The sequence below is a fragment of the Crinia signifera genome, chromosome 4 (genome assembly GCF_055691185.1).
Source record: "Crinia signifera chromosome 4, ASM5569118v1, whole genome shotgun sequence".
In the NCBI taxonomy this organism is placed as follows: Eukaryota; Metazoa; Chordata; class Amphibia; order Anura; family Myobatrachidae; genus Crinia; species Crinia signifera.
In genome coordinates, this window is record NC_139220.1 from 118,947,539 (window position 1) to 118,969,608 (window position 22,070).

General features: G+C 42.6%; 1 protein-coding gene across 1 annotated transcript in view; it reads left to right on the forward strand.

Moving 5' to 3' along the window:
- Window positions 1-22,070, forward strand: part of OTOGL (otogelin like) — a 205,333-nt gene that overhangs the window by 177,073 nt on the left and 6,190 nt on the right. Inside the window, 2 exon segments of the mRNA XM_083182312.1 lie at window positions 3,492-3,611; window positions 13,143-13,188. Of these exon segments, the coding sequence (XP_083038438.1) occupies window positions 3,492-3,611; window positions 13,143-13,188 (166 nt within the window).

Consider the following 22,070-nt stretch of genomic DNA (forward strand, 5'->3'; position numbering starts at 1 on the left):
GGCACCATGATAAAAGAGGGTTTGGGTGGGGGAGGGGCGGTGTTAGTGGTGCCTGTGTACATGCTAAGAGAGCTGCAGAGAGAGGGTGGGAATGGGATTAAAAATAGGCCCTGGCATTTAAAGTACGCAGGCCCACCATGGTGACAAAAGTGAAGGATGTAGTTGTGAGCGCGCCGAAGGTGCGCTCTGGAAAAGGGGGTGTGGCCACTCAACAGGGGGCGTGTCCTTGAGTGTAGTGTACACACCATGTACAACTTCTACACATTATGCAACAAAATACTAGACCCCCTTATACTTGCCCCTTACACATGATGCCAAATGGAATGAGCCAACATTCATATAATGCCACATGGATTGTGTCAAAATTCACGTAATGCCACACAGATTGAGCCAAAATTCACATAATAACACACGGATTGAGCCAAAATTCACATAATGCCAAATGGATTGAGCAAAAATTCACATAACGCCACATGGATTGAGCCAAAATTCACATAATGCCACATGGATTGAGCCAAAATTCATAAAATGTCATACGGATTGAGCCAAAATTCACATAATGCCACACGGATTGAGCCAAAATTCACATAATGCCACACGGATTGAGCCAAAATTCACATAATGCCACACGGATTCAGCCAAAATTCACATAATGCCACACGGATTGAGCCAGAATTCACATAATGCCACACAGATTAAGCCAAAATTAAAAATACGCTTCATAAACAGGGACATTGTCCGCCAAAGGCGCCCATTAAACATTTACACTATAATGTCCATTACACGTTAAGTTGCACGCCAGTATGTCCATTATGTATTCTGCCAAACACCATAATGCCTATTAAAAATTATGCTACATATGTGCTGCTTATCTACATGCTCATTGCCAAGGGTTCCATGCTCATTGCGAGGTTCCATGCTCGTTGCCATGTGGGATTACATGCTCTTTGCCAAGGGGGAATACATGTTCATGGTAAATGGGGGACAGCTGCCGCCAGGCAGAAGTGATAGCCACTGACAGTGGCAGAGCCTGGCTGTAAACAGAGCACTACAGGTCCCGGCTATTTGAAATAACACCCTTTTCACACCAGAAAATGCATTCCCAGGTTGGCCCCTTTTACACCAGCCTAGTCCCTGCATTTTCTGGTGTGAGGGGGAGAGAAACCCCCCCCCCCCCCTTTAACCAGTTATCTCATTTAACTGGTTATATCTTCAGAACCAACTGACCCATTTACATGAGACAAGTATCATATTGAAGAACTTTTGAGTGCGCTTTGAATGATTTTGGTCCAGTGAAACTGGAACGTTTGGTTCCAGAGTAATCTGCCTTCAAAGAACATAAACAGCCATGAAATTACATTTCAAAAATAAAAAAATCAGTTTACCCGCAAAATCCCTGGAAACAATTGACCGATATGGACCAGCATGGTAACTTATTGAAGGCCCAGCGATTTGGAATTGAATGCGATCAACCACAAGCTTCTGTGATGCTTGGGGGGGAACTGGCAGCCATTGGAACCAAGTGGGGGTCGTAATTAACGGGTCCCATATTATCCTATGGGGAAAATATTACAGCTTTGCCAGGCGATATCTCTGGTTCTCGGGGGGGCTAGAGACACGGGGCTGAGCTCGTTGGAAATCCCTGGTCCTCAGCTACAAAAATAAATGATAGGGGGGGCACGTGCCCGGGTGCCCTCCCCCCCCCCTGAATCCGCCAATGCAGTACTCAGTCTCTGGTTTCTCAATTCTCTGTATACTATAATCACAATACTATAATCACAATACGTAAAGTATATCTTTATTTATGTTCAAATGTGTCCTCCCTCATTGTTGCTGTAGTCACATTAAACAGTCCTTCTAGTCGTTGCTAGTCGTGAGTGCATTTCCCCTCCGCTGGTGTGCACAGACCATTTTATTAGGGGGTTCACCAATGGAGGGACATGTCTATCACCACCTACTGGGAGTTACATATAATGCCATGCACTGTAATGACCATTAAACATAATGCCACACACAAAAATGCCCTTTAAACATAAATAATGCCACACCCCATAATACCCATTACACAAAATGCCACATGCCATAATACCCATTACACAAAATGCCACACGCCATAATGCCCATTACACAACATTCCACACACCGTAATGTCCATTACACATAATGCCACACACAAAAATGTCCTTTAAATATAATGCCACACACCATAATACCTATTACACATAATGCCACATACTGTAATGTCAATTACACATAATGCCTCACACTAAAATGCCCTTTAAACATAATGCCACACACACCGTAATGCCCATTACACATAAGGCCACACACCATAATGCCTATTACAAATTTTAACACACACCATAATACCTATTACATATTCTACCATACAAAGTAATGCCTATTACACATTATACCACACACCATAATGCCTATTACACATTATACCATATACTGAAATGCCTATTACATATTATGCCACGTAAGTGCCACTTACCTGCATGATAGTTGTCAGAGGTATATTGGCCAATGTCAGTGGATACATGCTCGTTGACCTCTAGTCCCTTCCAAGGCAGCGGCCATTTTTGGTGGGGCTGTCATCATGACACTGCGGAAGGCTGGGAGGCCTTTGGGACCTGGGTTGCAGGCTGGAGGTGTCGGGGTGTGTGTATGTGTTTATTAGGGGATGACTGGGCACACCCGGCACCCCCTGTGCGCACACCTATGTTCATTGCATTGATATGAAAATAAAATGCTATGGCAGACTCTGCTAAAAAAAAGATATGTGGCATATGTATGTATGTATATTCTTTGTTCGACTGCAGCTGTATTTGCAATAAAAATGCTGAAGTACATACATATTTTCCTGGAAAACACTAACGTAGCATTTTGTATGCTAATACAGCTGAAGTTGCACACAGATTATATGCATACCATATATTTTGTTAAGCAGAGTTTGCTTGTGCGTTTCATTTGTATAGTGAAGTAAATAAGATGCAATGTCAGGAGAAAAATGTTCTCAGTGCTGCCTAAATTGCATTTAGGCGGCTGGCGGCTCTCATAATGGGGGTTATTTTGGTTCACTCTTTCTGAAAAATCCCTTCTTAGATGGACAAAACCATGTGCACTGCAGGTGGATAGATGTTACTTGTGCAGAGAGAATTAGATTTGGGTGAGATCTATATTGCAGTGTAAAAATAAAGCAGTCCGTATTTTCCCTGCACAGAAACAAAATAACTCTCCCAAATCTTCTCTCTGCACATTTTACATCTGCCCCTCTGCAGTGCACATGGTTTTGTCCAGTAAGAAGGAATTTGTCAGAAAGAGTGAACCAAAATAACCCCCGATGTCAGCATATTTTGCTATAATTCACAACTACTGTAAGTGGGTTAAGAAGAATATCTCATCTTTAGGCTTTCCTTATTCTTTTGTAAACAAAATGTAATCTATCAAATAATATTAGTTGCAAACAAAGTTTTACTATTTTCCAGGTGGACACAACATGGATTTCTAACTGCACCAAGTATGAGTGCTCAAAGACTGCTGTAGGTGCCATGATACTGGGTTCTAGTGTTGTTTGCCCGCCATTTAATGGCAGTGAATGCCTAAAGGTTTGTGCATGCATGGTTTTATATACTATAAGATTAAAAATATTTAGGTGAAATGTATATATTCCTGTTTTAAGTGCATAAAGGCAGGGTGCTCATCCCAATGTTTTTTTTCTTATGCATCATTAGGAAACTATTTGCATATTAAGAGGTGAATTCAGTTAGATGTGGTAATTTAGGCCCTTATTTTGGTTAACAGAGGGTGGATGTACTGCACTCACCTGAAGAGTGTGATTTTGGTGCTGCTTAGCCACAGGGGTGTCCCGACCCGTGTTGGTCATAAGTGAAAGGAAAGGGTGTGCTCAAGTGATGCCTCTGTGTGTATGTGTATTATAAAATAGTGAGAGGTCATACAATGTGGTGAACTTAATACTATTTATTTACGCTAAAAATGGTGTACACATGTAAATATACAAATGTTATGCACTGTTGGGTTTACACACGTCCTATGCTCGGAGCCTCTAGGGGAATGAGGGCATCAACAGACCCCTTTACACCATAACCCAGGTTGGGGTTATGTCTCCTAGCAAGTATGTGTGAATGTCCCGGGGTAAATGCACCGTATCTGTATTTGTTTTACAGATGGTGCGGTGTCACAGTCTCCTTCTATGTGCAATAGTGGAGGAGTGGGGTGATGGTGGGTTAAGCAGTGAGTGGCGTCCCACTGAACTGCTTCTTACCCTATCAGCGGTGTGATGGGTAGCAGTCCTGGGTCCGGCTAGTGCCTCTGCACTTTGTCAGTCCCTATGTCCGATAGATTCTGGTTCACTCACAAAGGCAAATTCCTTCTCAAATGGATAAAACCATGTGCACTGCAGGTTGGGCAGATGAAACGTGCAGAGAGAATTAGATATGGGTGGGGTTTGTAAAATTAAATCAGTCAGTATATTCCCTGCACAGAAACAAAATAACCCAAATCTAACTCTCTCTGCACAAGTTACATCTCCCCCCCTGCCAATTGGCTGTGCGTATTCCAATGGGCGCCGGATGGCAGTGGCTCAGCCTGCGCCAGTGAGCCGATTGATGGAGCCTATGAACCGGGACGCAGGACCGCAAATATTCATGTGTATGGCCGAGCAGGCAGCCGCGAGTGACAAGCAGCACCACCGCCGACATGAATCATGATCAGTCAGAGCACCAAAGACAGACAGACAGACTTTCCCCAAGCTGCGGCACCTGTCAGTAGCAGTGGCTCTTCCTGTGTCTGTGGAGCAGGCCTGGGCAGCAGCAGCAGTAGATCCTTCTCTCTCCCCCCCTCATGGTCACCATCAGCGGCGGCTTCTGACAGCGACAGCAGCGGGTACTCGAACCTCTCCACCTCTCTCACACCCCCCCATGGTGCGGCTCCTATTCCTCTCCTCCGACCTCCCCCTGCTGTGCTGCTGTGCTGCATCTGCATCTCCAACATCGGTAGCAGCAGCGGCTATTTGTCCTGTCCTCTGACTTCCCCCTGCTATGGTGCACTGTGGCTTCTACATTCTATTTTCTGCAACAGCTGCTCCGCCTGCCTCCCTCCGAATTTGCAGCCCAGTAATCGTGTCTTCATGAGGTCCATAAATTCATCATTGCAGCCATGATCATTACGTCACTGAGGCATGGGCCTTTTTTTCTGACTTACAGATAAAAGCAGAAATAAAAATGCATCTGTGCAACTGGGCAAAACCATCTATCGCTGAAAGTGTGGCAGATGTGATATGTGCAGACAGATTTGGGGTGTGTCAAAATTAAATCTAAATTGTAGTGTAAACATAAAGCTGTCTAACATTTGTGGGCTACATTTAAAAGCAGCTACTATTTACCCTGCACAGAAAAATATAAATGTACTTTCTCCCCATGCATGGCAACATGGTCTGTTCCAGAGACAGTTAGGTTGTTTTTTTTGCTTTACTTCGAAATCAGAATCAGGCCCTTGGTCCACTCCACTACATGTGATAGGGGCAACTAGAAGCACTAGGGTACCTTTGTCCTTTGTTATAAACAACAATATATGTGCCCTAGTAATTATTTTCGGTACTTATATGTTAGTTGGGTGCCCACTATAGTTAGTACGCTCATACCCCCACTATCCATGTCGGCATGGAGTTGATTTCATATAGTGTGGCGAGCGCAGTGTGCCACCGAGCCTGAAGCGTGGCGAGCATAGAGAGCCCCGCGAGGGGACGCGGAAAACTAAGCAAATAGCTTAGTGGGCCCCCAACTAACATATAACTACCTTATTTTATGATCAGTGTGATCACAAAAAATCCCTATTATAGGTTGAGTATCCCTTATCCAAATATCCGTTATCCAAGCTATTCCAAAAACCATACATTCCAGAAAGTGAAAAAAAATTATATATTTTTTTACTAAAAACTTACTGGGGACATTTGTAACAGCACTACTGGAGACATTATATGTACTGGAACTGGAACTACTGGGGACATCTCTAGCTGGTACTACAGGGGACATGATATGTAACTGGCACAGAGGGACAGATTCTTTAACCCCTTACCGCCGCAGCCTGTTTTTGCCTTCCTGACAGAGCCCTTTTTTTCAAATCTGACATGTATCACTTTATGTGGGGATAACTTTTTATTGCTTTTACTTATCCCAGTGATTTTGAGACTGTTTTCTCGTGACACATTGTACTTTAAGTTAGTGGTAAATTTTGGTCGATACAGTCTGTGTTTATTTGTGAAAAATACCAAAATGTCGTAAAAAAATTTAAATTTTCTGCTTGTGAGACAAATAATCATACCACTCAAAATAGTTAATAACTAACAAAGACCACATGTCTACTTTATGTTGCCATCATTATTTCAACCTCCTTTTATTTTTTTTGGACACTAGGAGGCTTAAAATATGAATAGCAAACTCTCAAATTTTCAAGAAAATTTCAAACACTGATTTTTTTAGGGACCAGTTCAGTTCTGATGTGACTTTGAGGGACTTGTATGTGAGACACCCCCATAAATGATGCCATTTCAAAAACTGCACCCCTCACAGTATTCAAAACAGCATTTTGGAAGTTTGTTAACCCTTTAGGTGTTTAACAGGAATTAAAACAAAGTGTAGGTGAAATTTCAAAATTTCATTTTTTTAGCAGATTTTCAATTTTAATACATTTTTCTAAGGAACACAGTAGATTTTACTAGAGAAATGTGACTAAAAATTGATTCCCCCAATTCTTTTGTTTTCATAAATATCCTATATGTGGCCCTAGTGTGCACGTTGACCAAACCACAGGCTTCATAATAGAAGGAGCACCTACTTGATTTTGGAGCCTCCTTTTTATGAGATAATTTTTTAGGCACCATGTAGGTTTCTAGGCACCATGAGATGCTAAAAGTTAGGAACCTCCCCCACAAGTGACCCCATTTTGCAAACTATACCCCTCAGGGAATTCATCTAGGGGTATAGTGTACATTTCAAACCCCCAGGGGTTTCACCAATTTTGGTACAACTGGGCTGTGAAAATGAAAAATTACATTTTTTTACACAAAAATGCAGTTCTGGCTCAAAATTTTTCATTTTCACAAGGAATGAAGGAGACAAAGCACCCCAAAATCTGTGCCGCAATTTCTCCCGAGTACGGCAATGCCTCATATGTGACCAAAAAATACCATTTGGGTGCATGGCAGGACTCAGAAGGGAAGGAGTGATATTTGGATTTTGCAGCACAGATTCTGGTGGAATGAATGGTGGGTGCTATGTCGCATTAGCAAGACCCCCGAAGCACCAATACAGTGGAACCCCCCCACAAGTGACCCCATTTTGCAAACTACACCCCTCAGGGAATTCATCTAGGGGTATAGTGTACATTTCAAACCCCCAGGGGTTTCACCAATTTTGGTACAACAGGGCTGTGAAAATGAAAAATTAAATTTTTTTACACAAAAATGCAGTTCTGGCTCAAAATTTTTCATTTTCACAAGGAATGAAGGAGACAAAGCACCCCAAAATCTGTGCCGCAATTTCTCCCGAGTACGGCAATGCCTCATATGTGACCAAAAAATACCATTTGGGTGCATGGCAGGACTCAGAAGGGAAGGAGTGATATTTGGATTTTGCAGCACAGATTCTGGTGGAATGAATGGTGGGTGCTATGTCGCATTAGCAAGACCCCCGAAGCACGGTGAAATGATGAACCTAATAATCCATAGATGTGTGGTATATTTTAAAACACTCCTTTATACATAGGCCGGGTTTGTCGGGGCAAGTTTCACAGTGGAAAATAGTTTGCTTTCTTATTCCCTTTTTATAGCAAACTTTGCACCTTTTTTGTGTCCTGCCCTTTTTTCCAGTGGAGGGGATTTCGTTAGGAAAATGCTGCCCTGATACAATACGGGGGCCAGTACTAGAAGTACTGGGGCCAGTACTAGAAGTACTGGGGCCCTCTGCCTGCTGGTTCCCAAATATTAGGCCCTTTATGACTTCCTCTTGAAAGTGCATAAATGTCCCCGTCTGGCTGGTAGAACGGAATAGTACGTAAGCGTTATACAGTGCCATCTGGATGATACACACGGCCAGCTTCTTATACCATATTTTTGTTTTCCGCAGGGCACTGTACAGCTTCAGTACCTGATCTGAAAGATCCACTCCGCCCATGTACTTATTGTAATCTAGGATACAAATAGGTTTTGAGGTGTGGGTACTGGTACCTCGTACAGGGACGGAGGTGGTACTGTCTCCGTGAATTGTTGTCAGTATAAGGACATCCCTCTTGTCCTTATATTTGACCAACAACATATTTTCGGTGGATTGTGCCCTGCTTTCACCCTTTCTCAGTAATTGGGCAACGTGCGTTTTTGGGAGGCCTCTTTGGTTCTTGCGCACAGTACCTCAAGCTGCTGTACCTCTTGAACCAAGGGCCTTAAACAGGGGGATGCTGGTGTAAAAGTTATCCACATAGAGGTGATAACCCTTATCCAGGAAGGGGTGCACTAAATCCCAGACAATCTTTCCACTTACACCTATGAGGGAGGGGGGGCATTCTGGCGGTTCAATTCTTGTGTCCTTCCCTTCATATACCCTAAACCTGTGGGTGTACCCTGAGGTACTTTCGCACAGCTTATACATTTTTATGCCATACCTTGCCCTCTTATTGGGAAGGTACTGGCGGAATTTAACCCTTCCTTTAAAATGTATAAGTGACTCGTCTACACAAATGAATTTTTCTGGGGTGTACATCTCAGCAAATTTGGCGCTGAAATGATCAATGACCGGCCTGACTTTGAATAGCCGGTCAAAGGTGGGATCATCTCTGGGTGGGCACTGTGCATTATCGTTGTAATGCAAAAATTTAAGGATCGTCTCAAAACGAGTCCGAGTCATGGCCATACGATGAAGTGGGGTGCTGTACAGAACATCTGTACTCCAATATTGTCTAATTTCTGGCTTTTTAACTATGCCCATATGTAACACCAGACCCCAAAACGTCATCATCTCTACTGCATCTACAGGGGTCCACCTAGCAAATGATGACGTGGGGTTTTGGGCAATAAACTGCTGGGCATATAAATTACTTTGGTCCACCATTAAATTTATAAAAACATCTGAGAAAAAGACTTTGAAAAAGTCAATTTCTTTGAGGCCTGTAGTATCAAATTGGATTCCTGGGTTGGCCAAAAACTCAGGAACCTGGGGCTCAAAATTGTCTGCTGGTTGGGTCCATACGAGATCAATCATTGGGGGGGGTCTCAGCTGCTCTACGGGGGCGTCTTTGAGGGGGTCCCTCATCACTAGAGGAGGAGGAGGAGGTTAAGACCAATGCGATAAATTCATCGCTTTCATCACTGGCTGTGTCAGTGTCAGAGGCAATAAGGGCATATGCCTCCTCCGCTGAAAACAGTCTTTGGGATGATTGGGACATTTTTATTATTTTTGTGTTTGTGTAAGTGTAGTGTTTCAACACGTGTATAGTGTAGGGGGGGTACAAACTTTATTTCAACACGAGGGGTATGTAGTGTGTATGTAGTGCTTTAACACGTGTAAGTGCACTTAAGGGGCAGCAGCTTCAAGGCAGCTTTTGGTACAACCTTGAAGTGGTTAAAAGAAAAAAAAAAAGCTCCTGCGCCAAAAATTGAGCACAGATGTTGGTCAGTAACGTCCGTCACTGATCAGCGCTCAGCGGCCACAGGACACCCACAAAATCACGGTGGGTGTAAAAAAATTTAAAAAAAAAGACCCCACAGCACCCTCCAAAAAAATAAAATAAAAAAACTGCTGATCAGTCAAAGGCAACAGGAATTTGATCCCCAAAAAAAATTAGATCAACCCTGTGCCAAAAATGCTGATCAGTGATGTACGTCACTGATCAGCGCTCAGCGGCCACAGGACACCCACAAAATCACCGTGGGTGTAAAAAATTTTTTAAAAAAAAGACCCCACAGCACCCTCAAAAAATAAAAAATAAAAAAAAACTGCTGATCAGTCAAAGGCAACAGGAATTTGATCCAAAAAAAAAAATTAGATCAACCCTGTGCCAAAAATGCTGATCAGTGATGTACGTCACTGATCAGCGCTCAGCGGCCACAGGACACCCACAAAATCACTGTGGGTGTAAAAAATTTTTTTAAAAAAAGACCCCACAGCACCCCCAAAAAAAAAAAAATTTAAAAAAACTGCTGATCAGTCAAAGGCAACAGGAATTTGATCCAAAAAAAAAAAATTAGATCAACCCTGTGCCAAAAATGCTGATCAGTGATGTACGTCACTGATCAGCGCTCAGCGGCCACAGGACACCCACAAAATCACCGTGGGTGTAAAAAAATTTAAAAAAAGACCCCACACCACCCTCAAAAAAAAAAAAATTAAAAAAAACTGCTGATCAGTGATGCAACACTGATTAGCAGTGAGGGGCAGCAGGCGCGCAACTTTTGGCGAAACCTGACGGGGTATATATATATAAAAAAAAACCCTGCACCCCAAAAAAGTTGCTGATCAGTTAATTTATACTGATCAGCACAAATGGGGGGCAGGAAAAAAAGCAGTGCAGAGGGTTTAAGCCCATCTGCACTGCAATCAGCCACAGGGGGCAACAGAGACAAAATTATATTTTACTATGATGCTGCAGCAGCAGCAGAAGCAGGCAGCAGGCAGCACGGATGCCACCACACCACCAACGCTGATCGAGGTCAGATAGGTCAGATAGGGGGACAGATGGGCACGGAGACCGCTCTGCACGCTGTTCCTGACCGGAATGGTGGCGGCAGGGCGGTCTCCGTTACTTTCACTGAGGTGCAATGGCTGTGATTGGTCCGTCGGTCCGACGGACCAATCACGGCCTTGGGGGCAGGTGGGACCAGGTGGGACCACCACCAAAGACCCCTTTACACTCGGTGGTGATTGGTGCTGTACCGATCAAGTACCAATCACCACTGATCCCTGTGTTACCGAGCGCCGATATTGGCCGGAACACAGAAAACCCTGCAATTGGCTGTTCACATTTGAACAGCCAATCACAGCGATCGCCGATGGGGGGGGGCATCGCTGCCCCCCCTGGGACATGAGGGAAGATATCTGCTGTCAGGGACAGCAGCCATCTTCCCTCTGTCACCGCGTCTATAGACGCGGTGACACTTTAAAGTCATGGCATACATTTATGCCATGTGTCGGGAAGTACATCCCGACCATGACGTAAATGTATGCCCAATGTCGGGAAGGGGTTAAGCTTCAAAAATGAAAACATGGAGAGTGATAAACATCCTGGCCAATCAGCTCATGTCTGACATTTTTCAAACACAGTCTGTGACATGGCAGGTAGTAACTTATTGGCTGGCTGTTTATCACTCTCCATTTTATCACTTTTGAAGCTTAGAGAATCAAGCCCTAAATATGTGCAAGACAATGATTGCATGGCAGTAAAATTCAGTATCCGAGATAGTACACTAATTTTGTTTCATGTTTTGAAACCTTGTTTTATGCACAAATAAAATATATTTGTTTGTATTTCATGTGGTTGATGTGTTTATACAGAATAAATGCAAGATACTTCAAAATACATCATTGAAATATAAAAATATTCTGAAATACGGAATAATCCATTATCCAAAATGCTCGTGACCAGGAAAATTTTGGATAATGGATTATTCCGGATTTCAGGGATACTCAACCTGTATAGAGAAATCATGAAGTTGATACATGATCGGTAGGTGAGGAGGTCTCCTGCCCTGCCTGCTGCATTCCTCCCTTCTCAAGTGAAGAGCAGATGTTTATTCTATGCATATGTGTGTGTCTGACGCATGCCGGTAAATGTACTAAGATGGCAGTTCTATTACAGGTGGGATGTTGCCCATAGTAACCTATAGGATTCTATATTTTATCTTCTAGAAGATGCTAAATAAATGAGAAGGAGAATCTGGTTGCTATGGACAACATCTCACCTTCAATAGAACTCCCATCTTAGTAAATTGACCACATGGTTTGTGATCCGCAAAACTGGGAAGGCTCACTTCTGTCTTTACGTATATTTTTGCAATGCTGCCTGGCAATATACTGTCCTGCACCTGCCCTGAAGATTTGACTCTAATGTTTCAATCATATTAGGTCTCATCTGTAATTAATAACCTCATTAACATTACCTATTAAAAGTGAACATTACATGTATTGTTACTTGGAAAAACTTTTAAAAGTGAGATGTACATACCCAAAATAACTTGATCAATGCCCAAATGAAATGTAAGACAATGTAAGATAAATATCTACAAATACATCAAGGGCCAATACAGGGAACTGTCAGGAGCTTTGTTTACCATTAGATCTATGTGCAGGAAGTGCAGCCATTCCCTCAGGTTAGAGGAAAGGAGATTTCATATCCAATGAAGGAAATTATATTTCACACTCACGATTTGGAATTACAAAATACAAAATCTTTTTACTTACACACAAAGCCATAAACCAAACTACACCAACATACATCTCTTCTCTTATATCAAAATATCTTCCAACCCGACCTCTGCGCTCCTCACAAGATCTGCATCTCTCATCCACACTCATTACTCGCTCCCATTCTCAACTGCTGGACTTTCTTCCGGCTACACCCACTCTGTGGAATGCCCTCCCAAGCAAATAAGTCTCTCCTCCAATCTCCAAACCTATAAGCGTTCCCTGAAAACTCACCTCTTCAGGCAAGCTTATGAAAATCCAGAACCAGACACTTAACCTTCATATACCATTCCTATCTAATCACATCCCCACTATACAGTCCACACATCCACTCTTTTCCATCCTCCTGACCCATGGCCAAACTGCTGGGTCACCGTATCTTACAGCACACCAGGAACCTTTGCATTCTGGTGGACTTTATGCAATAAAGAATATCTATCCTATCTATTTCCCTATAGATTGTAAGCTTGCCCTCATACCTCCGACTGCCTGTAAATACCCAGTTTGTTGAATCACTGTATCCTTTGTAAAGCACAATAGAATATGCTGCGCTATATACAAAACTGTTGATAAATAATAAATACATATTTCTGTACCTAAAGTTACACTTTTGAGAACTGTAATAGTTGAGCACATTATTTTTTGATTTGTGTTTTCATTTTGTTATAGAATGGAGGATCTATCCAGACTTATAATGATGGCTGCTGCAAGATATGTAAGTGTTCCAGGCTGCATTATATGCTAGTTTCTGCTTTATTTTGGAGAGCTGTGGTATATTTAACTCACCTGCTGGGACATAAAAAGGGGAAAAGCATGCAAACGCCACCCCAATCAAGTTGTATTTCTTTAACCACTAGCACTCACAGGCCCTGCTTTCATGGCTTACTACCTGGTGAATGATTGTAACCTTATCATTCTGGAGTATAACTTTCATTTATAATAAACAAAATAAAGGAGCAACACTGATTATTTGAATTATTCTTTTTTTCCCAGTACAAAAAAATAATAATATTTTTTACCTTTCTTGAAGAGCGCACTAGGAGCTATAGTTATCATGTAGCAAAAAATAAACTCTTACAAAAGATCAGCAAGAAGCTCATGTCTTTGTACAGAATCATCCTTTCATTTAGTACCCAAGGGCTTAACTACCATAGGTGCAGAGAGTGCAGGGACCCAGAGCTGAGAGGGGCCCACCTTTCCTGTCAAACAGTCATTTGCTATATACATTTTTCAACATTGGGTGGTACATAGGGGCCCTTATAAAGTTTTGCTATTGGGCCAACAAAGATCTAGTTACGCCACTGTTAGTAACCTCTCCATTCCTCTGACCAAGGTTACTGCTTTAATGTTTTATTTATTAGTCACCCCAGAATTTACACTTCAGCATTTAGTCATGGCTAGGGCTGCACAATGCCAACAATATACAACTATATTTCCTTTATGACTCCAGTCTTCACATTTTGAGGGATAATCCTATTAAGGAAGTACTAATGAATTGTAGTTTGTGTCACTTACAAAGAAACCTATTGGCCAGCAAATTATTTAAATTCTCATTCAAAATGGTCCCCCGCTGCCCAACTTTTTAAAATAGTTTTAACCCTTTGATTACCAACATCTGTGAGAGATGTGCAAAATATCTGTTGATCGCTCACATTTGTTATATAAATTCAAATAAAAAATGCATACCTCCCAACTTCTTGAATATGCCAGATGGGACCCCTGTGTGCGGTAAAGGCGCACCTCTGGAATTGATGGTGTGGCCTATCTGTCAAGGGTGTGGCCTGTAAATCACATTAATCCCACAAGGCCACATCCCATTTTCGCTGCTGTGTGGGCATGGCCAGCACTCTGTGAACTGCTGACCATGCCCACAGCCCCTCTGTCTCAAGGAATAGAAGTCTATTCACTGTCGCTCTGTTCAGCAGACTCCCAAGTGCCCCCCCACCGTGGACCACTCCTGGTTCCGGGTGGGACACGGGATGAAAAATCGGGCTAGTTGGGAGGTATGCAAAATGTTGATAAAAAAAGATTATATTTCCTATATAAGGTAAACATTACAGGTCATTATGATGAATAAAATATTTGCTTGGCAATTTTCATACCTTTTTTGACAAATTCACTTGGCCCTCAAAGGGTTAAAGCATCAATTGAAATCATTTTGCCAGAGCTAATGTTTTCCAAATTGTATTTTTCAGATTATATAGGTCTATCTTAAAAGACTAGCTTTACTTTATCCCTTTTAAGTCCAGCGCCACTATTATATAATAACTTGCATTATTTGGAACTATTTCTACGTGCATAAAAAGCAGTAAATGAACAATTCCTTTTCAGGGTTATATGTTTGCTCCCTTTGGCTATTATGCCGGTCACTAGTAATTCAGTATTTACTCCTACACTGGGGAAACACGCATTTTTGCAGCATACCAAATTGCTGCATTTTCCATATTCATCCTTATATAATGTTACTATAAAATATTTAAAAAAAAATAAGGTAAAAATTAGGTATAAATATCAGATGATTAATTTTTTGAGTGTTCTGAAAATTTAGTAAATGTTCTGCAGTTTTTGCAGGTGAACACATATTGTTCCTTTAAACAGGTTTACTGAAATTTTTATCCCAGTAAAGCAATGTTATACTTCAGAAAATTCTACTTATAAACTAAACACGTGTGTAACATGCTACTGTAACTGCTAATTAAACAACAACTAAAAGCATGTGCTCTGTGGGTAGGACACCACACTTAAGAATATGGGCTTGCAGTTGTAAGGGATTTAATGGGCAAGAAACTATACAGCTTGATTAAATGCATGCAGAGTGAGCCCATGTACAGTATTTAATTCTTACCTTGCCAGAACCACTTTGCAACAACCAATAGCTATGTCTGATAAGCAGGCTCCAGCTGAAAGTCAGGAACTTCTGGTGTGATATTTTGTAATGAGAAACAAAAACCTTAATTGTATTTGGCATGTGAAGAAGGACAAAAATTAAACACTTGGCAGTGTAAGAATTAATGAACATGTTATTTGTGTCAAAATGTTTAATTTTACAAAAATCTTATATTCCTAACAATTCTGCCAGGTTCTGGAATGGGTGTATTACCCTTTACCATTACCCCCGTAGTTCCTACTGCTAAAATAAATTGTGAACCAGGTACTATTATTATTTCATGCATTTCACTGTACTTTAATTATTGTTATGGCTGATTTATAGCAATATATGAAATAACCTTTGTGGGGCTACAGACCTGAATGTAAAATATTGCACTAAGTCTATAGGGATTTGACAACTTTAGCACCATGAATCCTAAACGTACTTTTACTGACATGTACCAGAGATATACATAGTTTTACTGACATATTCCAGAAATAATATGTGTTGCAAATTAGAAATCAGGCATGCAGTTACAAAGCCTCTGCATGCATTTGTTTTTCTCCTTAGAATAAGCATGTATTTTCGGGGGTTATTCTGATCTGATTGCAAAGCTGATTTTTTCTCAAAAGGACAAAAACATGTGCACTGCAGGTGGTGCAGATGTAACATGTGCAGAGAGAGTTAGATTTGGGTGACTGGTGTTCAAACGGAAATCTAAATTGCAGTGTAAAAATAATGTGGCCAGTATTTACCCTGCACAGAAATAAATCACCCAAATCTAACCCTCTCTGCACATGTTACATCTGCCCCACCTGCAGTGCACATAGTCTTGTCCATTTGCACAGAAAGAAATCAGCTTTGTGATCAAGTCTGAATAACCTCCTTACTCTTTGGTAGAACGTATGTTACACATTTTTCTGCCTGCCTAGATTTCTATTTAGCCTGCTAGATTGCTTATGCATCACTGTAATGAGCCCCCCCCCCCCTCCCCCTCAGGGTGGTGGGCGGACTGTTATGACTCCAGTCCCAGGCCAAGACAGCATGGGGTGGACCTGTCTCTGAACTGGTGCTGGGATGCCAGTTGGTGCAGGGAAGGCGGCCATGAAGAAAGCACTGGCAGCATTTTAAAATTAGCTCCTGCCACAAGGTTGTAGACCAACAGTCAATTAGGTGCAGTCCCACAATTTCTGATGGCAGCTCTGACTGTAATACTCTGCCATAGAGTGATCTATCATTATATTAAATTAAATAGTTAGATATGAGTTTCTGTATTATTTAGGAGCACGCTGGGTTTCCGCAGTACACACTTAAACCTGGAAGAAATATGGAATCCACCACACTGGCAGCTTGACTTGGTTTCTGAGTGATGCAGACAGCAAGCATTGTACCTTGGGCCTGATTCAGACCTGATGGCTGCTCTGCGAAATTGCAGAGCCCTGCAATCAGATAGCCAGAGTGAAACCTGCCCTGTTCAAGGGTGTGATTGATTTGGGAAAATCACGCCGATTGATGAATAACTGCATATCCATTTCCAATTTACTCACCATCTAATGATTTTCCCAGTCTGTGCAACTGTGACGCCTCCGTTAGGGCTGTTTCACACAGTACGGTTCCTGCCGCACGGTGAAATCCCGTACGGTCAGGGAGCCGCGCCGCACTCAGAATTTTATAATGGCAGGGATGGCCACAGCCCGGCAGCCGTCCCTTCCAGTGGGGGGATCCGGCTGCAGCCGTGCGGCCGGGCCGTGGCCGTCCCGTGTGAATGGACACAATAGTGTCCATTCACAACTGCTGAGTGCGGCACGGCTCCCTGGCCGTACGGGATTTCACCGTGCGGCAGGAACCGTACTGTGTGAAACAGCCCTTAGTCTGTGACAGACAGGTTGGTTGAGGCTGGAGCTGATGTCACAAAGACTTCCTGAGTGATCACACAGTGATCATGTGTGAATAAGTGTTTAGAGGATAATGTAATTCCTTGGCTAAGTCTATATTGTAAAATGGAATAGATTTTGGGCCAGATGCACTAAGCTTCAAAAGTGATAAAATGGAGAGTGATAAACAACCAGCCAATCAGCTCCTACCTGTCATATTTCAAACCCAGTCTGTGACATGGGAGGTAGGAGCTGATTAGCTAGTTTTCTATCACTCTCCGTTTTATCACTTTTTGAGATTTGATACATTTGGCCCATAGTCTTCCTGCATAACATAAAGTATTTGCACAGTAACACAGATATTACTATGTTAGGGCGATGTATTGCAATTCATTCATATCCTGTCTTAAAGTCAAAGCTGATATTGCTGTAATACTGTTAATGTTTGTACCAAGCTGTCACTGTAATAACTGCTTTCATATTATAGTTATTTTCCATTGTTTGAAATTGGTGCCATTCAGTGGCAACTCCAGAGGAGAGGTTGCAGCACAGTTCAAAATTCAAATAGGGGGGAAACCTCAATTGCCAGTGAGTCCGTTAAGAATGTCAGTTGGTAGCAGTTGCTTCTGCTCCCTATTGAATTTTAAACTGTGCGGCAGCCTCTCTTCTGGAGCCTCCCCTGGTTCCATTGTAATTTCCTGTCATGCTGTTAGATATGCACATATAGCAATCAAGGGCGTTTCCACCTTTGGATGGCATGACATTACTGTTATTATCTTCCATCCTATGGTGGACACTGAAACTATGGGGTTAGGTGGACCTGGAGGAGCTTGTGCACTATATAGCTAAAAGTTCATAGCTAAAAGAAAGCAGCAGCATAGGCTCCTCCCCCTATACCCCGCTCCCTGCCTCATTCTGCGTTTCTTTCTGGTGCCCAAGCAGCTGGCCACATTTTCATTTCAGACCTTCGACACATTTTCCTTTTTTTATTTTCCTTTTTGTTTATGTCTGTACTTTTTAAAAAGAGATTTATATAATATGTCAGAGGTGATTGTGCATGTTACTTTGGTTGCGAGGATACACAACTGCTGTGTAGCTACAATTGTATCCATTGCAGAGAGCTGTGTCCTCTCTAATGTCCTCTATAATCAATTAGACATACTGTAGCGAATTGAATGATACCCTGCCAGCCAGAAAATCCCAGAATGCTATCTGTGCTAGAGCAGGATATCACATACAAACCAATATAAGCTGTCTGAAGATGGCAGCTCCTTTTTATTATACCCCTACTGTAACTCCAGGTGGTTTAGCTTTAGGACAGCTATTTGATTTTCATTAGCAGATATATCTCCATTATTCTCATTTTTGGAGGGCTCAGGAACTTCTATAATTAAAAAACAATAAATCACTTATCTCTGCTTCATGTATGGCTGACCTAGGTATTTTGTTAGGAGGCAAAACTCTGACCTGTGAATGACCTTCAAGCATTTGAGCTAGCACGGCACAAGTGAATAAGAATGCATAGAGGATAGTGGTTGGGACTTCACTCTGTCTCTGTAATTCATGAAGGAGGTGTTTAATCTTACTTTCTGTAGGGAAATGTGCTGACAATATAAGAAATGCAATCAATGACTTGCTTATACATTTAAGAGACAATGAGGCAGATGTATCAAACTGCCTATGACGTTTTTTAAATAACGGGTTCCGCTTCTTCAGCATAACGTGGAGAAGCGGGCACCTGTTATGGGCAGATGTATCGCAGCTCCCCCAAACTGATAAGGTGAGCCGTTATGCCCAGCCCTAATGGCTCTCCTTATCGGCTCCCCATTCGTCCTGTGTATGTGCAATGCGCACCCCCTCGCTCCCCAGCCCGGCTGGCTGTCTGGGCATGCACGAGAGCTCACTAAAACTGCAAGATCTCCAGCGCAGCCCGAGCCAGACGCAGGGCTAGCGTTGTCCCGGCAGTGGGCGATAGGACAACGCTAGCCCTGGGCTAGCGAAGCGGCCGTGGCGATTTAATGCCTGGGCGGCTGTTAATACATCACCCTGGCCACTAATCACTGGGGGGGATTACAGGGGACATTAGGTGCGCTAGTAATACATTGGGGAAAATGTATTCCCCCCGTTAACCAGCGTTAAGTGCAGTAAATCTGTACTTGTCGAGGTCCAGCTCCATGCATGAGGCGTTAGTCAGACTTGATTGCAGCCCTGCACATTGGTACGGGCCATAGCACGCATTCACAAGGCCATTCAGCGAAAAAAGCCAACATCTTTTCTAATCAAACGCAATTCGCGAGTTCATTGACACCATTTGTGGATGTTTTCACAGAGGGTGTATGATGTCAGCTCCGGCCTTAATCAGCCTATTTCTATCGCACAGGCAGAGTAGGTTCTGGGTTACGCACAGACTGAACAGACTGGGAAAATAATTAGATGGTGTATGAGTTGCAAATGGATTTGCAGCTAGACGCTGATCTGTGTGATTTGCGCAAGCCATTCACAGACTTGTAAGGAGCGGGTTTTCACTCTAGTCTGCAGCTATCTGATTGCAGGTCTCTAAATCACCCTGAATGACCTCCATGATGCATTTTACACTGCAACTGCACTGTGGGCCTGATTCAGACCTACTCGCTTCCCTGCAAGCTCAGCAAGCAGGTAAACACCACACCACCCCACCCCGCATAACTGAACTCCTGCCCATGCGCATGGCTGCAAATGCATTCGCAGCCATGCACACAGAGGGAAATCCATTCAGAATCACTCGCCATCTAATGTATCCCCCCTGTTCGTACGCACGAAAAAGTGTAGACTTATTCGCTGTGAGGGCCGTGGGGAGAAGGAGGCCACTGATTATGTTTTTTCCCAGGGCACTCCCAAATAATGCAGGATTACTACCCCCAAATGTCTGCAGGGTGTCTTCCTACGCATGGCTCTTGAATGCGCACAGTGTACCGTGCGCAGTAGCAGTCATCCGATAAACATTTGTACTGCAAAACTGCAGCAGAGCAAAATATCTAAATCGTGCCCAATATGCACCCACATTGCATTCAGGAACACACCACAGACCATTACGCCAGGGATTTAAACCAGCAAATTTTGTGCCTGTGCACCTGTCAGTGCAAATCACTCTCTACATCAGCATTTATTTCAAGTGCATGATCATGTACCACCATAAAAACCCAATACACCCATCTTTGCGGACGATACAAAACTTAGCAAAGTCATCAAATCATCAGAAGATGTCACCATGCTTCAAAATGATCTTGCAATTCTAGATGAGTGGGCAAAAAAATGGAAGATGAGGTTCAATGTAGATAAATGTAAGGTTATGCACCTTGGGAGACACAACCAGTGTGCAAGTTACAACCTTAGTGGAGAGGAACTGGGTAATTCCATACTTGAAAAGGATCTAGGAGTCCAAATAGACAGCAAACTAGGATGTAGTGTCCATTGTAATGTAGCTACAAAAAAGGCCAACAAAATTCTGGCATGTATTAAGAGGGGAATGGAAACTAGGGACTCAAGGGTAATTATGCCACTATATAAAGCATTGGTGAGACCTCACCTAGAGTACGGAGTACAGTTCTGGGCCCCACACTATAAAAAGGACATCATAGAATTAGAAAAAGTCCAAAGGCGAGCAACAAAGCTTATTAGGGGAATGGAGAATTTAAGCTACGGGGAGAGATTAAGCAATTTGGGACTATTTACATTAGAAAAGAGACGTTTAAGGGGGGACATGCTTAACATGTACAAGTATATCAAGGGCCAATATAAGGAACTGTCACACACCCTCTTTTCTACTAGAACAGAATCTAGGACGCGAGGGCATGAGTATAGATTAGAAGAAAAAAGATTTCATTCAGCTAGTAGAAAGAATTTCTTTACGGTCAGAACAGTCAAACTCTGGAACTCTCTTACCAGAGAGGTGGTAACGGCTGGCTCATTAAATGCGTTCAAGGCAAAGTTGGACAAACATTTACTGGAGAAAAACATCCATGGGTACAAATAAGAAATATAAATTGTCTGTAAAATACCAGAACCTACCAAATCAGCAATGGATATCTATACCAGGTTGAACTAGATGGACGCAAGTCTTTTTTCAGCCTTACCTACTATGTAACTATGTAACTATGTAACCCATCTATAAATCTGCAGTGAACACATATACATTTGCAAACTCCTCTGAGCATTTACAAGGCAATTTCACACCATTTTCTCCACTCACCCTGCATCAGCTGCAATATGTCAGTGCAGACAGATGGAATAAAAATCCTAAAATTATTTTTACTACTCAAATACTACTACTGTCTTTCAAACACTAGGCACAAAGCAGAGATGTCATTGGGGGTGTGGACTGCACCAGGGTGTCACTTCCAGGGGGTGAATTCACAATGCCAGTTTATCAGACAGATTCTCTGGGGTGTCCAGCTAGGCATGCTGCTGAAGTAGTTTAAAATTGGTCTCCTGAAGAAGTCCTGAATAAGTCACACCCCTCCCCACTAGGTCACACCCTGGAATTAGGTAAATGGTGGGTTTCACCAAGGCCAAGCCCCGCCCACTGGGCTACGCCACTCTTTTCGTCTGTTCTTGCATTGCAATGTATTTGCTGCACCAGATGTCATTGTGGTGGAATTTTCTGGCTTAGACATATCTGACAACCAGTGCAAGCTCCAGATGTGATGCTGCAGCACAGTTTAAAATTAAAATAGGGGAGCCTCACCAACTGCAAGTGAGTCAGTTTGAAATTGCAGTTGGTGCCAGTTGGTGTTTCTCCCCTATTGAAACTGTACTGCAGCCCCCCCCTCTGGAGCCACCACTTCTCCCACATGTTTTTTTGTGACTGCCCCATCT